This window comes from Podarcis raffonei, chromosome 5, assembly GCF_027172205.1.
Source record: "Podarcis raffonei isolate rPodRaf1 chromosome 5, rPodRaf1.pri, whole genome shotgun sequence".
NCBI classification, from domain to species: domain Eukaryota; kingdom Metazoa; phylum Chordata; class Lepidosauria; order Squamata; family Lacertidae; genus Podarcis; species Podarcis raffonei.
In genome coordinates this window covers 95,051,636-95,078,430 of record NC_070606.1, presented here as the reverse complement: position 1 = coordinate 95,078,430, position 26,795 = coordinate 95,051,636, and the positions used below count along the sequence as shown (strand labels likewise).

At 46.5% G+C, this 26,795-nt stretch overlaps 1 protein-coding gene across 1 annotated transcript; it reads left to right on the top strand.

Annotated features, from left to right (window-relative positions):
* EEF1AKMT4 (EEF1A lysine methyltransferase 4) lies at window positions 1–23,016 on the top strand. Its single transcript, XM_053390743.1, has 3 exons — window positions 1–381; window positions 13,612–13,895; window positions 22,546–23,016. Exons 1-3 carry the CDS (start codon window positions 180–182, stop codon window positions 22,831–22,833), a joined length of 774 nt encoding a protein of 257 aa, XP_053246718.1. The 5' UTR covers window positions 1–179; the 3' UTR covers window positions 22,834–23,016.
* Window positions 23,017–26,795: the final 3,779 nt, after the last annotated feature.

Genomic DNA, 26,795 nt, shown 5'->3' with positions numbered 1-26,795 from the left:
CACCACCCGCAAGACCCAACAGACGGAAACAAAGCTCTCCACCACCGACCAGGAAGTGGCAAGCGGAAGTTGCACGTGGTTTTCAGGGCGCCACGTGGGCGGAGGCTGGATTCGGAAGGCTCCCCCCCCCCCCGTGCCAGCCCTGCCCTCGCTTGGCCGCCCTTCCCCGGGGAAGCGGCATGGAGGAGGAGGAGGAGGAGGCGGCGGCTCCGCGAAGGCGGCAGCTGCCAGACTCCAACGCCCGGTACCGGGACAGGAGCTTCTGGAACTCGCGGTACCAGGACGAAGGGGTGGCTCCAGTCGAATGGTTCGGGGGCTTGGAGCGATTCCGGGAGCAGCTGGAGGCGGAGCTGAGCCCGGGTGATCGGATCCTGGTGCTGGGTGAGTTGCCTGCCCGCCTGGAAGCGTGGTATGGTCTGTCACATTATTATTATTTATTTCATATTCTTTGTTGCGTTTTATATCCCACCCTTTTCTCCAAAGAGCTCAAGGTGGTGTCCGTGGTTCTCCCCATCCTCATTTAATCCCTGCAACAACCCTGTGAGGTAGGTTCGTAGAGTTGGAAGGGACCCCCAAGGGTCATCTAGTCCAACCCCCAGCAATGCAGGAATCTCAACTAAAGTAAGGTTACCAGATTTTTTTCAATGAATCCGGGGACACTGTTCAGCTTCAATGGATTTTGAATAATAATAATAATAATAATAATAATAATAATATATAATTAATAAAATGATAATAAAATGATAAAATTATATCCCGCCCTCCCCAGCCGAAGCCAGGCTCAGAGCAGCTAACAACAATAAAAGTAACACAGCATTCTAAAATCAATTCATTCTAAAATCAATTCAGAATCAAATTAATGGCAGCCATTGGGCTAGAGTTCTGTGAGGACTGATTTGTAAATCTGGGGACTGTCCCCGGGAAACGGGGATGTCCGGTAACCTTAAACTAAAGCATCCATGACAGGTGGCCATCCGGCGTCTGCTTAAAAACCTTCAGGTAAGGAGAGTCCACTGCTTCCTGAGGGAGACAGTTCCACTGTCGAACGGCTCTTACTGTCAGAAAGGTCTTCCTAATGTTTAGTCGGAATCTCCTTTCTTGTATCTTGGTTCGTGTCCCACCCTCCGCAGCAGGAGAAAACAAACTTGCTCCATATTCCATGTGACAGCTCTTGAGATAATTGAAGATGGCTATCATCTCTCGGCCTCTTCTTTTCCAGGCTAAGCATACCCAACTCTTTCAACCGTTCCTCATCAGGCTTGGTTTCCAGTCCCTTGATCATCTTGGCCGCCCTCCTCTGCACACCTTCCAGCTTGTCAATATCCTTGATAGGTTAGGCGGAGAGGGAGGCAGTGACCGGTCCAAGGTTCCTTGTGAGCTTCATTGCTGAGCAGGAATTTCAACACTGGTTTCTCCCAGGTACTAGTCCAACACTCTAATCCAGGGGTTGGCAACCTAAGACCCATGGGCCACAAGCGGCCCACAGGGGTCGTTTAACCGGACCACGAGCCACCCACTTGGCAAATCCCCATGCACTGTACTAAACGGGTGCAGCGTGACCCGGGGACTCGCTTTCGCGGTGCCAGAAATTGCGGGCGCATGGAGGGATCTCTGCTGGAGTGAACTGGCCCAGGCAAGGTAAATCTTGCCAACCCCTGCTCTAACCACTACATCACACTGGCTCTTATTGTTATTATTAAATTTGTTACATGCTTTATCTTCCTCAGGGGAGTCCAAAGCAACCAACCAGACAATTGTTGTTGGCACCCGTCAGTTTCAGGAGACAATGGATGTGTGCACCTTTGGGGGTGAGGTCAAACTCTTGGAAAGTTGCAGAGCCTGCTTGTGGCTGTAGAAACTGATGCAGAAGAGACATGTTTTGTTGCAGCTGGGGCAGTTGTGTTGCTGCAGATCCTCTGCGGCATTTCTTCTCTCTGCGCTCCTCCCAGCTGTCATTCCATGTCTCCAGGCACTACGGTCATTCTCACACTGTGGGGTGCATGTTGCCAGTCTTCACGTCACGTTTGCAGACATCTTTGTAGAACAGTGTGACACATAACATTCAGGCTTGGAGTAAGACCCTGGGGCCCTTTGGCACAACCTGGCGCCCTCCAGGTGTTTTGAACTTCAACTCCCAGCAGCCTCAGCCAGCTAGCTGGGGCTGCTGGGAGTGAGTTTGTTCATTTACTTGTTTGTTTCATAAAACTTCAGGGGCTGCTTGGCTGTAAAAACCAAACCAAACCTCAAAGGGGTTTATGAAACAAGAAAGCAATAAAAAAAATTGCAACCCCACTTTAAAAGGTTACAATGCTAAAGCAGATTAGAATTACCTCAACTTTCAAAGCATCTGGGTAGGCTTGTCTAAAGAGAGATGTTTTCAGAAGGCACCGAAAAGAGTAGAATTGAAGGCAGGGGGTTATAATCCGAAACCTCTGAAGGGTGCCAGGTTCGTCAAGGCTGTTTGTGTGCACGAAATAGCGAAACACACCTCTCACTAGATTCCAGAAACTGCAAGAGGGGAGAGTGCTCTTGTGCTCAGGGGCTGATTGTGGGTTTCCCACAGGCATCTACCACAAAAAGTGGTGGACTCTCCTTCATTGGGGGTTTTCAAGCACAGGTTGGATGGTCATCTGTCAGGGGTTATTTAGAGACGCGGGTGGCGCTGTGGGTTAAACCACAGAGCCTAGGGCTTGTCGATCAGAAGGTTGGCGGTTCGAATCCCCGCAATGGGGTGAGCTCCCGTTGCTCGGTCCCTGCTCCTGCCAACCTAGCAGTTCGAAAGCATGTCAAAGTGCAAGTAGATCAATAGGTACCGCTCCAATGGGAAGGTAAACAGCGTTTCCATGCGCTGCTCTGGTTTCGCCAGAAGCGGATTAGTCATGCTGGCCACATGACCCGGAAGCTGTATGCTGGCTCCCTCAACCAATAAAGAGAGATGAGCACTGCGACCCCAGAGTCGTCCACGACTGGACCTAATGGTCAGGGGTCCCTTTCCCTTTACCTGCATTGCAGGGGGTTGGGCCAGAGGGCCCTTGTGGGTTCTACGATTCTGTGATCTGGTTGGCCACTGTGAGAACAGGATGCTGGGCAAGATGGGCCATGGGCCTGATCCAGAAGGTTCTTAATGTTATTATTGACTTTGCCTCTCCTGCATTTTGGGCTGGCGATCCTTCCCATGGAGAGGCCAAGGATTGAACCTGTGATTGAAGCCATTGCTCTGACAACCAACTTCTGCCCTTTCCTATAAATAAAAATATTGCCCTACTATGGATTTGGACAGCCTTTCTCAAGGACCCACTTTCCTCACTACCTTTTGCTTTTTGTAGGAGGATTCAGAATTTTTTTGAGCTATAAAAATATTCTTAGGATGTTGCTCCTATGAGCCACTAGGGGGAAGCAGCGGCACACAGTTGATCCATCAGTCTGTTACAGGCAGTGGTCTCTGGCCAGTCCTTATGGAGTTTGTTGCTCAGCTCTTTCCTGAAGTCTGTGCCTGTTTGGCACTGGTGTGTGTGTGTGTGTGTGTGTAAACAGTTGCTTCAGCTGAGGCAAAGGGGCAAAATCTTCATGCAATCCTATGTGTGTCACCTGAGTTGAGTTGCACCACCCTTTTTGCTAGGTTAATTTACACCACATTGCCAGTTGGTGTGTGACTGATTTGAACTGGCTTAGGATCCGTGCGCTGCAGAAGCAACCTAGTCATGCTGGCCACATGACCCAGAAGCTGTACGCTGGCTCCCTCGGCCAGTAAAGCGAGATGAGCGCCGCAACCCCAGAGTCGGCCACAACTGGACCTAATGGTCAGGGATCCCCTTTACCTAGGATCCAGCCTAAGTCTCCCCCACCTGCAACACCTCTTTTTCAGGGCTTAAGATCTGCCAATCTCTACTCAGTCAGCTGGGTGGGATATGCTGGCCTATCTCCAGCTGAGCCAGGATGAGGGAGTTATGCTCAGCCACAAAAACTGCTAGATCAAAACTCATCTCATCCCAATAGATCTAGACTTAGGATTGCCCCCTAAGTATGCAGCTGGTGGAATTTACACTGGATAGCAGCCTTGTGGAGTGGGGGAGAGCAGAAGAACTTGCAATCCTATCAGCTATTTTTTTTTTAATTATTATTATTATTATTATTATTATTATTATTATTATTATTACCCTGTTCATCTGGCTAGGTTTCCCCAGCAACAATTTAGGCAATTGTTGGGTTTCCATGATGCAGTTGAGCTTCAGGAGGAAGCTAGCATTGCTGTCCTGGAGGAGAGGGCTATCAAGGGCATCAGCTGGAGGCAGCGATGCTTTTCAATACTAGTTGCTGGAAAGCACAGGAGGGGAGAGGGCTCTTGTGCTCGGATCCTGCTTGCTGGCTTCCCACAGGCATCTGGTTGGCCACTGTGAGAACAGGATGCTGGCCTGTATGGCTTGATCCAGCAGGGACTTCTAATATCCTTTATCTTGCAAATGCAAGTTGCTCAGAGAAGCCTGTATTGGGGACTCAGGTGAATTCTATTATACCTAGCAAACACAGTTTCTGCTGATAGGGTGGTTCCTGCAAATTTGGTGTATTTTTCATGCGTTGCGGTGCTTAATTCGGCCTTCCCTGCTTCAGATTTTAACGTAATGTGTTGGTTCTTTTGGCAAAGAAAGAAGTGATGGAGTAAAGTGGGAGAGAAAGACAGGCAGCTGTCAGGCTTTCTCCTCGCAGTCTTGGGCTAGAAGCTAAAAGAGAGAGAGAGGAGGGAAAGTTGAAAGGGTTGCAATCGAAGGTGCAGCTCTTGCCAGGGGATCTGTGGCAATGTACCGTAACTATTACATCCATCTTCAAAAAAGAAGTTGCTCCCATCTCACACCTGGAGGGAAGGGGCTTCACGTCTCTTGAGGTCTTGGAGTACCCAGTTTTCCTGCAGAGGGGACAGGGGGAAGGGAGTGCAATGAAAACCTTTGTATTTCTGCTGCAGGGGTGACATTTTGTAAATAAGCAGTATCCCGGTTCCTCCTGGCTACCACCAGAGGGCAGTGTGAATAGATGCTTCAATGGCCTTCTCTGCCACTGTTCAGAACCTGAGTGATGCTCTGCCCCTTTTGAAGGGCTGTTCTTGGTGGAGCACAGGTGATTTATAAATAGTGGATGTGAGCGTTGGTCTGGTCTGCAACTGAAAACCCATCCTTATAGCAGACTTTTCAGGAAAGCCCTGTTTCCTCAGCAAATCCTTCTGATTCCTTCTGTATCTCTGAAGTGTCACCATGAGAGTTAGGAATTTGCTTTTCTAGGGGGCTTTTAGAAGAAATTAAAAGGAAGAAAAAATTGGCCTATGCAAGCAAAAATAAAGAGAGATTAAATCAAGAAATTAAATTACTGAGAGTAGAATATAATAAAATTATAGAACAGGAGGTAGAACAACAAATCAAATTTTGGAAATATAAAAATTTTGAATGGGCAAATAAGCCAGGCAAGATCCTTGCCTGGCAACTAAAGAAACAAAGAAATGAAAAATTAATAAATAAAATAAAAGTAGAAGAGAGGACAATAAGGGATATGACAGAAATTAAAAAAGAATTTGAAAAATATTACAAAAAATTATATCAAAAAGATGAAGTCCCAATAGAAGAAATAGAGGAATATATAAAGAAAAATAAATTAATAGAGATAGAAGAAGAAGACTATAAATTATTAAATGAACCAATATCAACCGTAGAAATTAAGGAATCAATTCAAAAATTAAAAATAGGGAAATCCCCAGGTCCAGATGGCATACCAGCAGAATACTACAAAGAAATGTTAAATGAATAAATCGACCCACTAAAAGAAGTAATAGAGGAAGCAGTAGAGAAGGGGAATATTCCAGACTCTTGGACTCAAGGGTATATAACGCTCCTGCCAAAACAAGGTACGGATTTGGAATCTGTCTCAAATTATAAACCCATTTCATTGTTAAATTCCGATTATAAAATTTATGCAGGATTATTGGCTAATAGGTTGAAAAAAATTATAGGAAAAATAGTACATAAAAATCAGGCTGGATTTGTGGAAGGTAGACAAATAAAGGATAATATTAGAAATATAATAGACATAATGGAATATCTACAAGTAAGAAGAGACAAACAAGCAGCCCTGATTTCAATCGATGCAGAGAAGGCTTTCGACAAAATCTCATGGGAATTTATGAAAAAACTATTAAAAGAATTGTGTCTAGGTGAAAAATTCCAAAAAGGTATAAATGCAATATATAACCAACAGAAAGCAAAAATTATTATTAATGGAGAGTTTGGAGAAGAAATCAACATCTTTAAATGTACAAGACAAGGATGCCCCCTATCCCCAATGTTATTTATAATAGTATTAGAGGTTCTATTAAAGAAAATAAGGCAGGACAACCAAATAAGAGGAATAGTAGTTGGTGAAAAAAGATACAAGTTAAGAGCCTTTGCAGATGATGTTATGATCACAACAGAAAATCCCCTACAATGTACACCTAGAATATTGGAATGCATAAACGAATATGGCAGATTAGCAGGATTCAAATTAAACTATGGGAAAACCAAAATACTAGTGAAAAATATGGAAGAAAAAGATAAAGTGAAATTACAAGAAATTACAGGATTGGAAATTAAAAAGAAAATAAGGTATCTTGGAATAAATTTAACAACAAACACTATAGATTTAAGTAATGAGAACTATGGGAAAACATGGAATGAAATAAAAAATGACTTGCAAGTATGGGGGAAATTAAATCTTTCCTTACTAGGGAAAATATCGGTAATAAAGATGAACATATTACCAAGGATGATGTTTTTATTTCAAAGTATCCCAATACTAGGAGGAGATAAATGTTTTAATAACTGGAAAAGAGATTTGGCTAAATTCATATGGTCAGGGAAAAAGCCAAGAATAAAACACAAAATAATGATAGATAAGAAGGAGAGAGGAGGATTTGGTCTCCCAGATATGGAATTATATCACGATGCGGTGGGTCTGACCTGGCTAAAGGAATGGATCAAATTAGATGACTCGGATGTATTGGATTTAGAGGGAGTAGAGACGAGATTTGGATGGCATGCCTATTTAATAGATGAAAAAGTGAGAGTACATAAAGGCTTCCTAGGGCATATAATCAGAAAATCTATATATAAAATATGGGAGAAATATAAAAGACTCCTAGAACCGAAAACTCCCTGGTGGGCATCGCCAGCAGAAATTGTCGCAGTGAAAAAATTAAATATGAAAGAAAATTGGGCTACCTATAAAACTGTATTAAAGGAAGAAAACGGAGTTTTGGAATTAAAGGATTACACAGAAATTAAAGCTCATATTAGTGATTGGTTCCAATATATTCAAATTAAGTATAGATTAGCAAAAGACAAAAAGTTAGGATTTGAAAAAGAAAATCAAAATTCGATAAATACTTAATACAAGAAAAATCAAAAAATATATCTAAATTGTATAATCTGATTTTAGAGTGGGAAACAAAGGAGGAATTGGTTAAAGCATCAATGATTAAATGGGCGCAAGATATTGGGAAAAATATTATGTTTGAACAATGGGGAAAATTGTGGAAAGAAGATATGAAATTCACTATGTGTTATATACTGAAAGAAAATTACCTTAAAATGCAACATAGATGGTATTTAACACCTGAAAGAATAGCAAAAATGAATAAAAATTGTAGCAATGTCTGCTGGCGATGCAACACGGGAAAAGGTACTATGATACATATATGGTGGAATTGTTTAAACATCAAACAATTTTGGGAAATAATATATAATGAAATGAAAAAAATGTTTAGATACTCATTTAGGAAAACACCAGAAGGTTTTCTATTGGGAATAGTACCAGGAAGCCTAAAGGAAGAAGATAAGACCTTATATTTATACGCAACAGTAGCAGCAAGGCTATTGATTGCGAAAAACTGGAAAAGTGGTATAATACCGACAAAAACAGAGTGGCTTGCCAAATTATTGGAGTATTACAATATATCCAAAACAATGGAAGAAATTGGAAGGATTTCATAAGAAAAGATAGATAGGGACTGGAAGGAGTTTAAAAGATACTTGCAAAATCATATTGAAAAATCAGAACTCCTATTAGAATAAACAAGTTCCGTTTCAAATACTGAAATATCAAATAAGATGGATAACAATGTGTAATAGAAAAAGAAGTATGAAATTAGGCTAAAGGTGTGTGAAAGAAAGTAATAGAAGTGGAAAGAAATTGTAATTGAGTAGATTGGAAGTCAAACACAAAGGTGGGGTGAGGGGTGGTGGATGGGGATGGGGAAAGGAACTATTTGTGGGATTGAGTGTAAGTATGTTTGAACACTTTTAAGGATTGTATGAAATGTATGTTTGTATGCTTGTATATGTGTATTAATGATGAACTATTTTAACAATAAAAACTTATTTTAAAAAAAGGAATTTGCTTTTCTGTTTTTTACCCTTTAAAATAAAATAAAATATACCTTCCTCATCCTATTGCTGCTAGATGAAAAAGGAGACCGAATATATTTGTCAATGCCCTTTTCAGAATCCTTCAAAGCCCCAGTGCTTATTTGCTTAAAAGTTAGACTTCTAGCCATCGTGACTGCAGCGGCTGAGGCTGAAAATCTAACCGTGAGAAAGGCGGGAAGATGTGAAAACCAAGAGGCAAATTATCGTGTGCCTGAATGCTTTCCTTTTTTTCCCTCTCTTGTGACTTGAGCCCATCTGTCAGGATTTTTCGAAGGCTGACTCAGGCTTTTCACACTGATGGTTAATAGTAAGAGTATCGTAGAGCACGAGCAACTTGCCCGCCAAGTCTAATTTGGCATCTGCCATGGAAATGATATGCAGATTGTTAATTGCACAAACCTTAAATATTCAAGTTGTCTTTGGCTGTCTGTCTCAGGTATAAAAATATAACTATTTTAATATTTATCTACAAACGGGGTATCTGTTTATACATTTATCTTTCACATTTATATCCTGCCTTATGGGCTTAGCCAGAATCCTCAAGGCAGATTAATCTGGTGAGGATGTCCCTGCTACCTAAAAATATATAGTGATTTTATGAAAATCTCACCTCTTTCTTCCCACCCACCCCCAAAAGAGATGCAGATCATTTGATATTTGGGAAATGGTTTTTTTGGAACACATTTTATAATATGTAGCTGGTAGGGAACAGTCCTATGACACTATCCTGTCTACAAAAACTGACTGACAGTATGAAATCTTACGGAATTTTCGCATGGGTTATTAATGCCTGGGTTTCTTTAAAAAAGAAAGAAAAAAGCTTAGCAGCTGTTGTTGGGCCACAGCTCCCACAATCTCTGACCACTGCCCATGCTATAGTTAATTGTTGTGGCTTTTTTCGCTTACCCCATCCCACTGTCCTCACAGTTGTGAAGAGTATTCCAATGTTTTGAATGGCCCATGTCACCATTAAGAAAAAGAGGTCGGAATAGGCCAATAGATATGTGGACTGTCCCTGGATCAAGTGACTTTTCTTCTTTAAATTCTTAAACTAGCTCGGGTTAGTTTTCTGAACTAAAAGGTAAAGGGACCCCTGACCATTAGCTCCAGTCATGACTGACTCTGGGGTTGGGCACTCATCTCACTTTACTGGCCGAGGGAGCCGGAGTACAGCTTCCAGGTCATGTGGCCAGCATGACTAAGCCGCTTCTGGCGAACCAGAGCAGCGCACGGAAACGCTGTTTACCTTCCCACCGGAGTTGTACCTATTTATCTACTTGCACTTTGATGTGCTTTCGAACTGCTGGGTTGGCAGGAGCAGGGACCGAGCAACGGGAGCTCACCCCGTCGCGGGGATTCGAACCGCCGACCTTCTGATCGGCAAGTCCTAGGCTCTGTGGTTTAACCCACAGTGCCACCCGCAAGGTGTTTAACTGAAAATCAATCACAGTCAGTGCATCATTTGTAAAATAAGACTTTAGAGCCACCTTGCCCCAAAATGGCAACTGGACATTCCATTTTGGTGACTGTAACCTTGCTTTAAGGGGCCATTTGGCACCTAGCTTATACGTCTTGAGTTTCTAATACAGTGGTGCCCCGCAAGACGAATGCCTCGCAAGACGGAAAACTCGCTAGACGAAAGAGTTTTCCGTTTTAGAGGTGCTTCGCAAAACGAATTTCCTATGGGCTTGCTTCGCAAGACGAAAATGTCTTGCGAGTTCCTGCGGGGTTTTTTCCCTCCCCCCCTTTTTCTAAGCCGCTAATAGCGCTAATCCGTCAATGGGCTTGCTTCGCAAGACGAAGAAACCGCTAGACGAAGAGACTCGCAGAACGGATTCTTTTCATCTTGCGAGGCACCACTGTACTGCTTTTGGTCACCAGTCATGCCCCACTTGCTGATGTCGCCTTTTGCTTGCTCATGCATTCGAAATGATTCCCTCCATAGCACGTGGCTTGGCTTGCTTACTTGAGCCAGCTGCGGAGCTAATCTCTCAGGAGCACATCTGCTATCTATTTATGGCACGCGGTAATCTGAGTGGTGGAAGTTGATGGGAGAGAGGCGGGATTGGCAGGTGGGCGGGCGGGCTTTGCAGGAAAGGCTTCATCTTTGTGGCCTCTTGGCTTCTCCCAGCAATTCTGCGCGTTCAGAAGCACCAGCAGCTGCCTTGTGCTGATTTAGAACCTTTTCCATCCTGCTTAGTGTGGTCTCAGTTGACTGACAGTTGCTCTCCAGGGTTTCAGACAGGGAGCGTGCCAGCCCTACGTGGAGATGGCGGGGATTGAACCTGTGGCCACCCGCGTGTAAGTCAGATGCTCTGCCAGGGAGCTGCAGCCCTTCCCTTAATGCCTGTGCTGTCAAATGGCATTTCAGAACCAATTAGATTAAAATAAAATCTCCGCAGAGTACCAAACGCAGAAATAAGCCTGCATCTGTGCAAGAGTTTTCAGTGTGGCAAGTGACAGCGTCAGTCTCATCTCTGCTGTGCTGAATCTGGGATACCTTCACCTTAAAAGCTGATGAAATTTCAGGCAACAGCTCTTTCACTGGGGGGGGGGGGAATGCCCCAACTAGTTATGCAAGCCTGGCTAGCAAGTTAGACACCCTGTTTTTCTCTCTTGCTTGGGGATCTTGATGTGCCTTCGTTCGTTGGCTTCTTCTTTGAACCTCTCCCAAAGGCTCTGCCACTCTGGGCACCCTGTGCCCCTGCGCCCTAATCACAGCCAGCAAATTAACAGAATCCTGGCTTACCATTTGCAAAAGTCCCGACTGGGAAGGAGAGGGCTCTAAGCCTCCATTAATCCTACCTGATGGTTTATCTCTTTGATCTGATTGCTGCTGTGGTGGCTTTTAACGTGGTGGCTCCTTAATCTGATATAGGGAGGGAGGCTGGAGCTTCCAAGCAGGTTGGGATTAACTGGGTCTAATCGCCTGAGCCTGTTAGAGGACCCGTCTGCTGGATGTGTGATTAACAGTCGTGGGATCCTTGCCGTGCTGGAAAACACAGGGGGTGAAGGACAAAATGGAAGATGCGTCTGAGTTTGAGGTGGCAGGCATTGAACTTGCAAATGGTGCAGTCCACTTGGGGTTGAGTTTCCAGTGGCGAAGCCCCTGCTTTGTATCAGGAAGGGTGGGGTTCTGCCTCCAGCATCCTAAATCTACAACACTTCTCATTCTTTCTGGAAGTGCCATTGTGGGGCGGAGAGATCATTCTGCGTGAAGGGAGGGTTCATAGCTCCATAGCAGGACATCTGCTTTGCATGCAGAAGGTCCCAGGTTTGGTTCCCTTCAGGTGAGGCTGGTCAGGGCTTCCCACCTGAAGCCTTGTAGACAGTTCTGAGTTAGATAGACCCATGATAGACTTGGGAAAAGGCCAGTTCCTAGGTTTCTGCGGGTGCGGAGATCATTCTGTAACTCTTTTGTGGGAGGATCTAGACCTGGAATGTGGAGCCGGTGGCCTTTCAAATGTTGTCATACTACACTTCCCATCATCCCCATTGTCCGTGCTAGTGGGGCTGATGGGTGCTGGAGTCCAGCAACACTTCGAGGGCACCACATTGTCTAGACTTCAATAGCATGGAGAACCTCATGCACAATGGTACAAAACCAAATCCTATCTTAGATAGGCATAGAAATCATGTGAAACATGTCTGATTCATCTTTATTTTATTTATATTTATTACATTTTTAAAAAATCCCTCCCTCCAACGTGGACATGTTCGGGTTTGCCCTTCAATTTTGCCCTCCCAATTTTGCCATTTTACCGCTCTCCCTTCTGGCTCCCTTTGAGCATTTTGGCCTGGCTGGAATATGCAACCCCCCCCCCCCCCGGAGCCAATGGAGGATAGAGATGGAGATGTCTGAGTGTGTGCAGTAACTAGTAGGAAGTCTTGGAGCCAGAGTCTTCCTTGGGTGCCTGGTTTGTGTAATGCACGATTACTCTACCTGCAGTCCATTTAATATATTGTAGACTGAGGGGAGAGGCAGGGAGGCTGGATTTTAAATCCCAGGGGCTGGGGACAGTGCAGGTGAGAGCCTAGTAGGGTGGCTTATGTAGATTGAGTGTTGAGATCCTTGAGCCTTCCTCTGGGTGTAAGTGTAAATGCCAGGCGTACAAATGCCAAGCCCAATGTGGAAGTAATTAAAGCGCCTTTTGCAACCCGCTCATTAAATGCTGCTTCATCTCTAATTAAGCTAATTGTGATCCGCAGCACCCACTCGGTCCTGCTTTTCTCTCTTTTTGCCCTCCGCAGCCACCTGTGGCTTTCTGGGTTTAGTAAGCTACCAAAGGGGAACAGTTTGCGGGGGGGGGTGTGTCTTAGAATTGCCTGTCTCTGGAGTTGGAAAAACGAAGCGTCTTGTTGCTGGGCTCAGGGGGGGGGTTGTTTTTGTTTTTTTTAAGAGAAGCATCACGGCTCAAGGTTAGCCACAAGTTTTAAAGACATCTGCTCTCTTTATCAGGAGAGTAACATTCTCCCTGTACCCAGCCCCAGTCACCAGTCTGCCCAGACCATTTTGGACCAGCTGGAGCTTCTAAACACTTTCCAACGTCAGCCCCAATGACATGAGACACGCCAGCCGTCTTAAAGAGGCACAGCCTGGACCCATGTTGACTGTCTTGGTAAAAGCTAAAGGTGTAAAGTTTTTTTAAAAAATGGTTGTTGGGCTTGCAGGAGGTTGGGCTAAATGACCCTTTGGATTCCTACAGTTCTATGATTCTGTGATGGGCCTTGGGTCTGACTAATGGATCCTTGGCCAATCCTTCATAATCCTAGAACATATCCAGCACTCACCAAAGGCCGTGCATTGCAGGGAAAGAGCAACTGCAGCAGACTGTCTCGTCTTCTAGGATACAGTGGTACCTCGGGTTACATACGCTTTAGGTTACAGACTCCGCTAACCCAGAAATATTACCTCAGGTTAGGAACTTTGCTTCAGGATGAGAACAGAAATTGTGCTCCGGCGGCACAGCGGCAGCAGGAGGCCCCATTAGCTAAAGTGGTGCTTCAGGTTAAGAACAGTTTCAGGTTAAGAACGGACCTCCAAAATGAATTAAGTACTTAACCCGAGGTACCACTGTAGTTGGTTCACCGTGGTGATCCTTTTTTTACAATTGGCCGATACATGAAATTCTTCAGCCTAACTAGTCCAAGCCCATCTCTTTTGCAGGCTGCGGGAACAGTGCTCTGAGCTACAACCTCTTCCAGCTGGGCTATACAGACATCACCAGCATTGACTACTCACCCATATGCATTGCAAGCGTGCAAGACCGCTATGCCCATTGCCCAGGCCTGCACTGGGCAGTGATGGACGCCCGGGCCTTGACCTTTGTGGATGGGAGCTTTGATGTGGTGTTGGAGAAGGGCACTCTGGATTCCATGATGGTGGAAGAAACAGACCCATGGAATGTCTCCTCTGAGTCTAGGATGCTTCTGGATCAAGTGTTAACTGAGGTGAGCGGCAAGAATTCCTGTTGGTACCTGGGCTGGATGGCACCATCTTCAGCCATTTCCATGTGTGGCTTCTTGAATCTTGGCCTGTTCCCAAACTTTAAGGACATTAGACAAGCATCACTACATTTGTTTTTTTTTTTTCTTGCTTGCTGTTCACTGCTGCAGAATCACACATCTCTGATGGGAAAAATCTATCCTGGCTTATGATTCTAGTCCTCATGTTCATGACTGCAAAGTATCTGATCTCTATCTCTGTCCCATAGTCTGGCCTTCCGTCATGCTGCTATCACACAGCTCCTTTCCGGGTGGGGGTGGGGGCATTCCACAAACCCCAAGATCTGCAAAGGCTGAAATATTGGATCCAGAGCAAGGAAGCAAACTGCCAAAGCCCATTCAAAATATTTTATTTATTAAATTTATATACTCCCCTTCATTCAAAGATCACAGGGCAGTTTACAGTATAAAAACACAAAATGCATAATATAATAAACAAACAAGCAATATATATAAAAACTGATCCTCCCAAATGAATCTGAATGTGTGATATTGAGTTCACGAGATACAAAATGTAGATTGCAAACACAGCTTAGGCAGCCCTAGAAATCTCGTCTTCCCCCTCCATTTTCCAACATATTCCCCCCTGACTACTTCTAGAAAAAGTGTGGATTGGGCTCATATATATAACATATTGAATCACCCAAAAAACTTTTCCCTTTAAACGGGGTTGTTGGAGTGGGGGACCCTGTCTGGTCCTACATTCTACCTGTGTTTCACGACTGATCCTGACCACGATGCCCCTTCCATGGCTTCCTAAAATTGACAGCAGTCCTCCTGCAAGAAGTTTTGTAAGGAAGACTATGCGAAATATTGCAGAGAAAATTTATGAATAGAATTACTAGTTAAGGATTATTAAAAGTAATAGTGAAATAAATGAAATGCAGATTAAGTGATAAAGAGCGAAAAATCTACAGAGGTAGCTGGTGGAAGTCCAAAACATTGTATAAGATAAGAATATATGTTATATGGTTTTTGGAAAATATATGTAAAATTTAATTTAAAAATTATTAAAAGAAAATTGACAGCAGTCCTCAGCCAAGTCAAGATGGTAAATGACAGTCAGATAAAGGGCAGCATGCCTCCCCCCCAAAAAAAAAATCTCCCTCCCATTATGGGGTTTGATAATCAGCCTGTAGCTTCTTTGTTCCCCTAGGGGTTTGATACCATTCTGCAATTGGGGGGGGGACAGTTGTGCAGATGCACCCAAAGTATTTGCTGCCAGAGGGAGGGGTGAAGGGGTTGGTGGGAAGGGGGGGGGAGGAAAGGATTCATTGGCGGGGGGGTGGGGATGAACAATTTCCCAAGCAAGCTTATTTTTGGGATGATAAGAAGAAAGCAGAGTCAACAGCACCCTGCCAACCAAGGGGGGGGCATTATAGTTTGTTTTCATTCTAGCTTTTATCTTGTATTTTGTGGGGGGGTTTTTAATTTTTATATTATGGATGAAGGGCGGCATACAAGTTTAATAAATAAAAACAAACAGCACTTGTTGGGGCTCTGATGGCGGAAGAGTGTGGCTTCTCCCCACCCCCATCAGTTTTTCTTCCACCGTCCCCCCCCCAACCTTTCAGTATCTTGCACATTTATGTATTTGGGGGGGGGGGATCTCTTCGCTCTTTCTCCGCCACAAAAAGAGAGAGAAGGCCCAGCTTGAATCTCCCCAGTTGCCATGGCAATGCCGCTCTGTCATCAATGGCTGCTTGCAGATGGCAGGGTTTGAGTCGGGAGGAGAGAACTTCTTTTTCATGTTTTTCTGGTTAAAGGGGTAGCCCCAGGGAAGTGTCCTGTTTGCAGCATTTCCGTGGGACTTGCATTTTGGGGGGGGCGGGTTGGTAGCGGCAGCACGGGGATGTGGGGGAACAGCTCACGCAGGCTGAGCATCTTCACCCCTGGGGGAGAATGCACTGTTGTTGCCAATAGGCCTCTGGCGTCTTGGGCTAAGAAAGTGGGGGGGGGGGAGACAGAATGTGTTGATATCCAGTGCCCCCCCCACCCCATTTTGCCTGTCTTTCCCTCTTATTAACTTCAAGGATCTCTCTTTTTTCCTTAAACCCCCCCCCCCAAAAAAATGGTCAGCTGGTTCTCCCTGTTTCCATGGAAACCCTCATCCCTATTGACTAGGCCATGGCATTGCAATAGGGACAGGCAATGCCTTCAGGCTGTTATTAATTGGTCTGATGTGTCCATAGCAGCGGGAACCATATTGAATTTGGCTGTGTGTGTTTTATTTTATTTTTATTTGGGGGGGGGTAGGAGAGTACAGGATTGGAAATTGTGGCTCTCCACGACAAGGAGAGAGGAAGGGAGAGGAGAAAGATGCTTCTACACTTATTCTCTCTCTCTCTCCTCCAGTCTCAAGTCTTTCCCCACAGCCTCCTCTTTCTGCATTTCTCCCTCCTGGCTCTGTATTTCAGGGCTCCTTTTGCATTCATGTGGGGTGTAAAGTGGCGAAAGATCTTTGCTGAGTTTCCACCAAAGGAGATGGAGGGGGGGGAATGTCTTCACTCCGCGGGTGGCTAGTGGGTGGTATCTAGCTTAGCTCCACTCACGAGTAGACCTACTGGAATGAATTGGCAGGAATGCAGGAAGCTGCTGTCCGCTGAGCCAGGCTGCTGATACAACCAGCTCAGTATTGCCGACACTGACTTACAGCATCTCTCCAGAGATTCAGGCAGGGAGCCATGCACAGATATACCTGTGGAGGCTTTGTATCCTTCTGTGTGTCAAGGCAAGTGCTCTACCACTGAGCCATTAATTTCAGTGGACCTACTCTGAGTAGGGTTAATGTTGGATAACCCCCACAGTAGCTCTAGAGCAGCTGGAGTCGTTTTCCCTCCCGTTCTGCCTCTGCCTCCCATTTTTCCCCGTCTGATTTCCCACCCGGCCAATCCCCTGCTTGAGTGCTTTCGCTGGGTGATTCTGTGGGTCAGTCCCTCTCCTCTCTGCTGCTGCCCTTGAGGGATCCTGCCATGTAGGTCTCTTGTGTTTCTCTGGCAGAGGCAGGCGAGGGGATCAGTCCTCCCCTCCCTGCACCCCCCCTCCCCACAGCGAGGCTTCCTGCCCCACAAAGTCCCCAGCCCTCCTGAGGAACCGGGAGACTCTTTCTGGCTGGCATCCTCAGATGACCTTTACTGTCGAGCAGAGAGGGAGCATCTGTGCAAGGTCTCCTGGCGAGGGGCTGGGTGCTTTGGAGTGATCTCCCATTTCCCTTGGAGCTAGCAAGCCAGGCTGCAGCGACAGAGCCGTTTAAAGTGACTCCAGAATCTCCGCTTCATTTCAGCCATTTCCAGAGAAAAATGTTGGGGGGGGGGGAGGGGAGAGAGAGAGAGGAGGCAGACGGATGATTGACTCATTTTGTTAAATCTAGCACATCAGAGTAAAAGGGTTTTCTCTGTGCTGTCTTTACAAAGGTGAGCTGTCAAAGGTGTGATAAAGTTCTAGTCAAGAATTCTATCGCCTCATATATTTATTTAAAGTTTGGTGCTTAAAAAAAAAAACCCAGCACAATCCCACGCTATAGCCAACTTCCAGAGCAGTTTCCAGATCGATAAAAATGAGAACGTCTCTACCCTCAGGCTTTTGATCTTAACAGGGCACGGCACTAAAGGAAAATGCGCTGGGAGGGAGGAGGAAATAAGCAAGCTTGGGTTCAAGGTCTTGATTGCTAGTTGTTCTGATGGAAAGGAAAGTTCAAGGAGAGGATGCTCCAAAGGCTGCCAGTCTTTTGGCTGTGCCAGCGGAGTGGCCTTGTATCCTACCTCTTCCCTCTGCTGCTGCAGCCGGGCTTCTGGCAGGTGACAAAGAGCCTCCCACCTGCTGCATGTTATAGTGCTGAACGGTGGAAAAGGTTCGCTGCACAAGTGGCAGTCTTTGACATCAGAAAGAGGGGTTTTGTGTCACCATCACAACTTGCTGCATGTGGGAAGCCTTGTTATGTTGAGAAGCAGTAAAACGCGCACACACAAAATGATAACCCCCCCACCTGCAGTATAAAGTGGCACGATCCAAAAGTTTAGCATATTCTACTCTAGTGCACAAAGGAGGTTGCAAATTTGTGCCTGGACTGTACCATTTCAGACTGAAGGTAGGGGTTAACATGATTGAATGCCCCTCCACACAACAAACCAGTCTGATGTGTAGGAAGTCAGGCTACAGCACACTTTGCCCTTCCATGCTAGTCTGCAGGGAATGTTTTTGTGAACATCCACCTGCTATGTTCTGAATTGGTTTATTCCAAGTATAGGTTTACCAACTGAATTGAGAACTAGGCAAGGCAGGGGGCAGCAGCCTTTTGGGGAAGGGGGTGAGTAGGGCATATTTGTAATTTTGAGAAAGTGCCCTGGCTGCCACTCACAAAATGGCTGCAATGGGGGCATGGCACAATGGCTGCCATGTCTTTATGAGCAGAAAAAAGAGTCAGGGCCATAAAATGGTATGGGCATGTTAGCTTATCTGCTACCCCATCCGTGGGGTGCTGCACTCCCTCACAGAGAAAAGCTCTTTGTGCCTCTCCTCTGTTCAGAATGGAAGGGAGGCTGCATGTCCTCTCCTGGAAGCCTGTGAGATGTGGACATGCTCAAGCCAGTGTGTTTGATGGAGGAGAGGCTGAGCTGGCGCAAACAGGGACTGAAGAGGACAAGCAAACAATGCGCTGTTGATTCAGGTGCCATCGAAGCTCCTCGTGAGCGGTAGTGGTGCACACTGCTTGTAAGGGTTAGGTAGCCAACCTCAGAGCTAAACGGACTCGTGGTGTATGGATCTTGGCTCCTTTGCCCAATGCATTGCAGCTCCAAAGTGTTGCAGAAATAGGGTCCAAAGTCTGGATCTGCAGTCCTAGAAACAATACTTCCCTGCTTCTCTCCCCTCTTCAGTTTAACAGCCCCCCAGAGACTCTGCGATAGCTGCCAGTTGGCCAAAGTCCATGCAGCTGTCTCTAAGCAACAGCATTTCCTGTTCTGATAACTGCAGGCTGCCCTGGCAAAGGGGAAAGCTTACTGGATCTCATTCAGCGAATATGATGGGCCCGCTTGGAATCTTTTCCTCTCTCCCTCTCTGTGTGCCTCACTTGTGTGAGAAACTTGGTTCAGGAGCTGGAGCAGAACATCTCTCTTCCCTTTCCCTCCTTCCATGCAGTTGGACTTGGGTGCATCTTCTGCACATAGACACACACACCCATACACACACCTCATCCGCACTGCTTGCTATCCCTTGACACCAGTTTACACTGGAAGAACACAGCCCTTAATTCCAGTCTAATCCCAGGTTTCTATATGGGACCAACGAGGTGAATTAGAATTCCCTTCTCTGAGAGCCAGTGGTTGTGTAAACTGGAGGTGGCCTACTAGGAAATCCACAGGGCAATAATTTTAGGGTAGACTTGACCTGCAATATTGAAATCCAAGTCTAGATGAATAAGAACATCCATCTAGACTAGCATCCTGTTCTTACAGGATCCCTGTGGGAAACCCACAATTGGGATGGTGCACAAGCCCACTCTCCCATTCTTCAACTGTTACGCAGAAGAATTATTGCGTCTGACTGGATTTGTCTAATTCTCCTTTAAAGCCCTCTAGGGTGGGGCCATCATGGGCTCCTGTGGGAGCGAGTTCCATACTTTAAGTATACACTGCCAGTTGAGCCTTCCTGCCACAGGTGCTGCCACTGAAAAGGCCCTGCCTTGGGACACCACCACCTGCCTCCTCCTTTGGCACAGAAGGTCCACCAAGGAAGATATTGAGACAAGGACAGGGATGGGGGACCTGAGCTTCTCCAGGTGTTGTTGGACTCCAGTTCCCACCAGCCCTAGCCAGCAAGGCCCAGTGGTGGGGGGAACTGGAGTCTGGCAACATCTGGAAGACCCCAGGTTGTCCATCCCTCTCCTGGAGGTGTGCTGGTGCCAAACCATTTAGGCACTGCGGCATGCCATGTTGAAGGAAGCCCCACATTGTGTAACAATAATTTGCCTTCTGTTATTTACATGAGGATTCTCAGCAGACCTCCTGCGTTTAGGCTTTTGGGGGCTAGCCTGGACTTCCCCAACATCGGACCCTGCAACTATTTTGCACTTCAGTCCCTTTCGGCCTCAGGCAGCCTAGCCAGCAGTTATATCTATGACTCTTGGATAAAGAAGCAATGTAGAGCCTGGCTCTTTCCCAGATCTGCCTAGTAATTAAGCAAATCGCAGGATTAAACCAAAGCAGGCTTCTCCGAGCTAGAAAGTGAGAGTAAAGCGGCCCAGGGACTTTGTTGGACCATTTCAAGCACTGCCCAAGGCAGCCTGAGTTTCCAAAGCTTTTTGACAAACTTCTTCCCAGTCGTGAAAACTTGGCGCACGCTCCTCCTGCGCCAAGAGGCCGGTTTCTTCACCATGAGGACCACAAAGGCATTCAGCTGTGTGCAATGCCTGGGTGTCTTCTTCGGTCAAGGTGACTTGAATCCTGCAACCTGTATAAATTATGCAGCATTGCACTTTTATTCCTGAGGTTGCAGGATGTATATTTCTTGTGGTGTTCTCATAGAGTGGAGGGTGGGGAGGGATGAGGACCTCCAGCCCTCGTCCCCTTGAGCATTGGGGACACTGCTCAGCACCCTTTTCTGTGATTTTACCAGATACTGCTCACAATGCTTTAAAGCTGTGGTTCTCAAACACTCTTTCCTCTGGGCCACACTTTCAGAATAGAAATTTCATTGCGCCACACCAAATTCTTTTATTGATAAGAAATACAACACAACCAGGATTGTCCTAAGTATCTCTTGATGCTCTTGCCCTTGTTTTGAAAAGATACCTATCCACATTCTGCAAATAAAAATATACTATTTTGGTGCTATACTACAATGCACTGAAATGTTGAAATGTTTTTTGGGTGGCCCTTGAATCTTCCAGATGAAGAAAATATAAAATGCTGATAAACTGCACTCTGGAAGACGGGACAGCACACTGTGAAACAGATGACCCTCAAAGCATGCTTGTGGCTGAGTGCAATTCTTCCTGGCCACACGAGCAAAAGTATATCCCACTTGGGGACCGGGAAATGTCAAAACACAAGGACTTCCGAGTTCCTTTTTTGCTTAATCCAACCCTCGAAATCCAGCATGGATTTATGTGCTGCAGCGGTTTCAGACGCATGCCTGTCCCCCCTTCTGCAACGGCGAGCTCCTTCTTCTCCCCATAATCCTCTCCCCCCCCCCCAGCTGCAGAAAAAACACCCTCCTGTCTCTCTCTCTTTCTGTGTGTGTCTCTCTTACAATCCCCTTTGCTCCATTCTAAGAGGACTCTTGCAGCCTCCTGCTACAGGCTGTTCCGGTTAACTGGTGAGTCATGAGAGATGAAGGGCATTCAATCCCCACCTGTCATGGGGAGGAGGGGGTCCGGGCAGCAGAGGGCGGGGGTGTTTCCTGGGCTCCGCTGGGTGCGCACCACCGGCAAGAGCTGCGCAGCACAGTGCAGGGCGGGGGGGGGAGGGGGGAGGAAGCAGCCGGGCAGGCAAAGTGCTGGCGGCCGAGCGCCAACAGCAGAGTTTAGCATGCCGATCACGCCGTCGCTGGCCGTAAATGCCTTTGACTTTGGATAAAGCCAAGCAAGAAAATTGATGTTCTTTTCCATCCTATTAGCAGGAGCTTAGTTCCAACGAGGAGAAAATGATGATTAAAAGGGTCAAGTCCACTCGGCTTCAAACAAGACGTACCTTGGACACAGTGTCTCTTTAAAATCTTGGCTCAGGAATGTTCTGGGGAGACGGTGGGGAGCAGGAAGAAGAGGAGGAGGAGGAGGAGAGTGGATGCTCATGGAGCAAGGATGGAAGCAGGGTGCCTTGTTCTCGGCTCCACACCACTGGTTTAAATGCCCCCCAAAGGCAAGACATTGTTGCCTTTATTACTACATACTACCTGTGCAGTAGGACCACAGGTCAGTAGCAGAGCATCTGTGTTGCATCTAGAAGGCCTCAGGTTAAATCCCCAGCGACTTTCCCAAGTAGCCGTTGCCAGCCAGGTAGGCCAACGGCAGCTCTTCTCGAAGGCTGGTCCTTGTAGGAGCTGTGGCCCAGATGGTTCTCAGACCAAGAGAAGTAATAACTGCCTTGCTGCATCAGCACAAGCCCACCCTCTCCCCCCCCCAGCAGTCTCTTAGATAGAGATGGGCATTTATAAGAAATCACAAAGGCAATGACCTTTCCCTGTGTTTCCCCACATTTGAGTGGCGGGGAAGATTGGTGGTGTTGGTATTCAGGGGCCCTTGCCGCACACAGATGTTTCCATGATTTATGCATGTTTAAGACTTTAAGACAGATGGGCGGGAAATAAATAAATAAATTATTATTATTATTATTATTATTATTATTATTATTATTATTATTCTGTCATGAGGTCTAGAAACTTGCAAGCTGCATGCCAAAACAGAATGGTGAGTGGGAGATAGGTGTGCCAAGTGACACACTGCTGCTCTGTGATGTGAGGCAAGGACAGAGGAGGAAAGGAGATCCCAGCCTCAGGAAAGAATCTCAGAATCGTGGAGTTGGAAGGGACCCCAAGGGTCATATAGACCAACAGCCCCCCATGCAATGAGTCCTCTGAAATCTCCCTCTTTTCCTCCCAGGTGAGCAGAGTCTTACGCCCTGGTGGCCGGTTCATCTCCATCACCTTTGCTCAGCCGCACTTCCGCAAGCGCCACTACGCCCAGCCAGCCTACGGATGGTCCGTCCGGCACACCACGTACGGGAGCGGATTCCACTACTTCATCTACGTCATGCGGAAAGGCGAGGAGCTGTCCCCTTCCGACTTGGCACTGGGGCAGAGCCTGCACCTGCCTCCCCAGACTCCGCCCCCTGTACGCTACCTCCAGGACCCAGACAGTGAGAATTTTCTCTCTGCCATTGACCTGTGAGCGGCTGGCAAGGAATGGGGTGGGGTGGAGAGAGGGGGCACATAAAACTGCTCTCGTGACCACCTGCCAATCTGCCTGCTGCTGCTGCTGCTGAACTGCCAGAGTCAACATTTTCTCCCAAGTCATTTTGGGCAATTTCCTGCATACAGTATTCATTTTTTGAATTAAGAAAGAAAGAAGGAAGAAAGCTGCAGTTGGCAAAGGGAGCCAATTCCCCATGGAACTGGATGGGAACGTTTTCTGCAGCCAAATCTCTTGTAAGAAAGGAACATTTCCCTCCCCCTTTCTGCATCTTCTCTTGTGCCTGCACTTTGGAGCTGCGAACCCCATCCCTGGAAAGGGGCGAGGTGTTGGAAACTCTGTTGTTGTTTTTAAATCTCACTGCTGTGCCTTGAAATCCCGCGATCCCCAGGTTCTGCTGGGGTGGTGCTATACAGAGCGGGCTCCTTCGCCAGGCCTCTCTATGGAGAGGAAGATCTAGAGTCTGTGGCCGCCCTCTCTGCCATCTTGAAATGTGGCTTTATTTCGCTCAGCTGGTTTTTTAAAGGCAAGTGACTGCCAGTGCTGCCTTCACATCTGGCCCTGCCTGTGACAAGTGGCAGAACAGAAGGCCCAGGACAATTCTCTTCTGAGGCTCTCTCACACTCTTCAGGGTCCTCTACAGCATTCCACTAAAATATCCCAGATTCTGCAACTTGGAACCACAGTTCTGCAATCTGAATTCATTGGGCAGATTAACTATGAGCATAAGAGTGGACTTCCGCATGCTTTGTCTGTTTTGCTTTGGATAATTTTTTATGCCAAATCGAACGGTGGAAGCTGTGTCACTTGCTGGGAAAGGGGAATCAGATTTAACTAGAAGCAAATGAGGAGCAGGGTTCCTGTTTCCGTTGTCATTGTATGCAGAAATTGTGCGCATAATTGTGGCTTTGTTCAGCAGGAGTGAAAAATTTTGCCTCTCTTCTGCACAGCCATTAAAGGCAGAGCCAACCCCTTTGCATCTGGTCCTGGGTAGCCTTGCAAAACATGGCTGTCCCATGGAATTAGGGTGAAGGTCCATTGGATATTAACAAAAGCTGTTGTTGATTTGAAATGCGTAGAGAAACAAACTTCATTTAAGCATTTAGAAACCAGAATAATGTTAATGTTCCATTTCAGTTTTTAGTCCCACAAATATCATAATGACTAGAACCCTCACTGCCCTGTTTTTAATGCTAGTGCATTTTTAATAGCTGCACACAGTGTGTGGGCTACACGTACTGGGGAAAGAGGATCAGGTGCAAGGTCATCATTCATATGAATAGCATTTCCTGGTTAGGACTAGTAAAGAAAGTGATGGCTGACGTAAATTATAGGTAGGGTTCAATGTGTATGCCACAACCCTTAAGGAGACAAGAGAATGCGCATAATGTAAAATTGAGAGTTTTGTGTGTGTGTGTGTTTAAACGCACACATTTCTAGCTCTTAACAGCTGCAGAAATGTGCTTGAAAACCTGTCATCTCCTGTCTCGGAAGCTGAAGTGTCGTGGCTTGAGTTAGCATTTCCCATTTCTGGGCGAAGAGGTTCTGCGTACCCAGCGCAGACCTTTATTCCGTCTCCAAGATCCCATCTCGTCTAGCATTCTGTTTCCTTAAGTTGCCGGCCAGATGCTTCCAGCCCCACCCCAGTTGTTACTCCCTACACAAGTGAGATGGGATGGTGGCTGCAAACCACAGTGGCCCAGCCCTGCCTCTCTGGCTAGAAGCCGTGTGCTTCTGGAAACCCCCAGGGGAGAGAGTTGTAGTTGAGCTCAGGTGCTGCTTGCATCTGGTTGACCACTGTGAGAACAGGATGCTGGACTAGATGCATCCTTTGGCCTGGTCCATCAAGCTCCTCTCAATGTTCTTGCTGCCTCTGAGGTTTTGTTCGGCTCTCATGCTGTTGCTCTCCTCCACAATAGAACCTTCCCAGGACTAGTAAACTCAATAATCTTGTTCGAAATAAGAGTTTCATGGGGGTTTTTAATACAGGCTGTTCTTGATGCACAATTTGGAGGGTTAAATTGATGCAGAACTTAATATTTATTTATATTTGCACAGAGCAAACATGCGGACCGTTAAGTGAAATCAGCAGGCAGGATAAAATCAGGACCTGGAACACACTGGGATCTTTGTTTCACAACAGGCAAACCGTAGGTCCAGGGCAGAATAAAACAGCCCCAACCCCCATCCCTCGTTTGAAGAGGGGAGGCCAACTCAGGGGAAGGAAAAAGCCCAGTTCACCCTGCAGAGAAAACTCTGGACCAAACTTGCCAGGATCTCTTCCTTTGGCAGGTCACTAACAGGCCCTGCCCAGGGTTACTGAGTCATTCACATAGGAAGATGACAGTGTTTAGTAGTGGTTAGAGTACCAGACTAGAACCTTGGAGACCAGAGTTCAAATCCCTGCATGGCCACAAAGCTCACTGACCTCAGGCCATTCACTGGCTCTCAGCCTAACCTACCTCACAAAGGTATACGTGCAATGAAGTAATTAATTTAATTTAATTAAACTGACGTCCACTTTGCAACAGTACTTCAGGTTTCTAGAGAAGGGAACATTTCCAACCCTACCTGGAAATGCTATTGGAGATTGAACATTTGGCAAGCAGGGCAGGTGCCCTGCCAACAAGGCTCAGTCGGTAGAGCGCAAGACTTTTAACCTCAGGGTCGTGGGTTCGAGACCCACGTTGGGCAAAAGATTCCTGCATTGCAGGGGGTTGGGCTAGATGACCCTCGTGGTTCCTTCCAACTCTACAATCCTGTGAGTCCCCGAGCGGCACCTGAGCGATCCCTGACAGATGGCAGCTTGCCTCTGCCCCTGTGGCCTCTATACAGCTCTGCAAAGGTCCCTGCCAGGCCGGGCAGAATTTCGTGGCTGCCCGGCAGTGAGCAAAAGGGTGTTTGTGTTAAAGGGCGTTGTGTTCAGTAGCTTCCGGGCAGAGCCCCTGCCTCATTACCTCTGCTGCCACCCCCTCCGTTGGTTAATGTTGGAGGAAGTCCAGCTGCCTGCTCTTTGTGGATGTTAATGAAACTGCCAGGGAACCTGTGAATCATTTTAATGCTCCCCATCCGTCTTACATGAGGGAAAGAAGGGAAGGGACCACTGTACTGCCTCTTCCCTCTCTCTCTTTCTCTCCTGCCGATGCAGATCTCACAGGAGCTGGGGGCGAGGGGGGGGGAGAGAAGTGCGCAGAGATGGAGGCTTTCTGTTTCATCTTCTGCCATAAGCAAATTGCTTTAATCCTGTTTTTCTCCCTTGAATAATTGGGAAGCCCAGTGCTCGTGGGGGAGGGGGCACAGCCCTGGGTGCCTAGTTTTCATCTCAGTAGTTCCTCTTCCTCTGCACAATGATGTTCACTTAGAAACCAGCATTTGCCTCTCCTCTTCTCCCCACCAGCATTTGATGTTTCCAGACTGAGTATCCTGGAATTTGTGGATGTGACTTAATGGGCTGATACATCTCCCCCCCCTCTTCCCTGCTACCCTTTCTCTCCCCCCCCCACTTCACCTACCTACAGCCACAAAACGCGCAGATATCTTTTCCAGAGTTCACAGGCTCTCGCTTTAACAGAAATAGTTCAGTACAGCAGCGATATTCACAATGGCATCTGTGCACTCTTTTGCAGGCAAGTGAATGCAATTGGTGGAGAGAGAGGCCATGCCTTGCCTGCTTTCCACATCTCTCTTTTTACCATGAACTGATTTGGCACCTGCCTTTAACTGCAAATTAAAAGTGGGGGTAATTTTTTTAAAATAAAAAAAAGTGATTTAATCAGAGTCTTCTCTCCCTCTGAAGGGGTGTCCAGGGCTGTTTATAATAATCTCTGCACATCTCTCTCTCTCTCTCTCTCTCTCTCTCTCTCTCTCTCTCTTTCATAATGTAAAATGTTACAGTTATATAAATGACACAAAGTGCCCCTCGAAGCAGGATGCTCAAAACC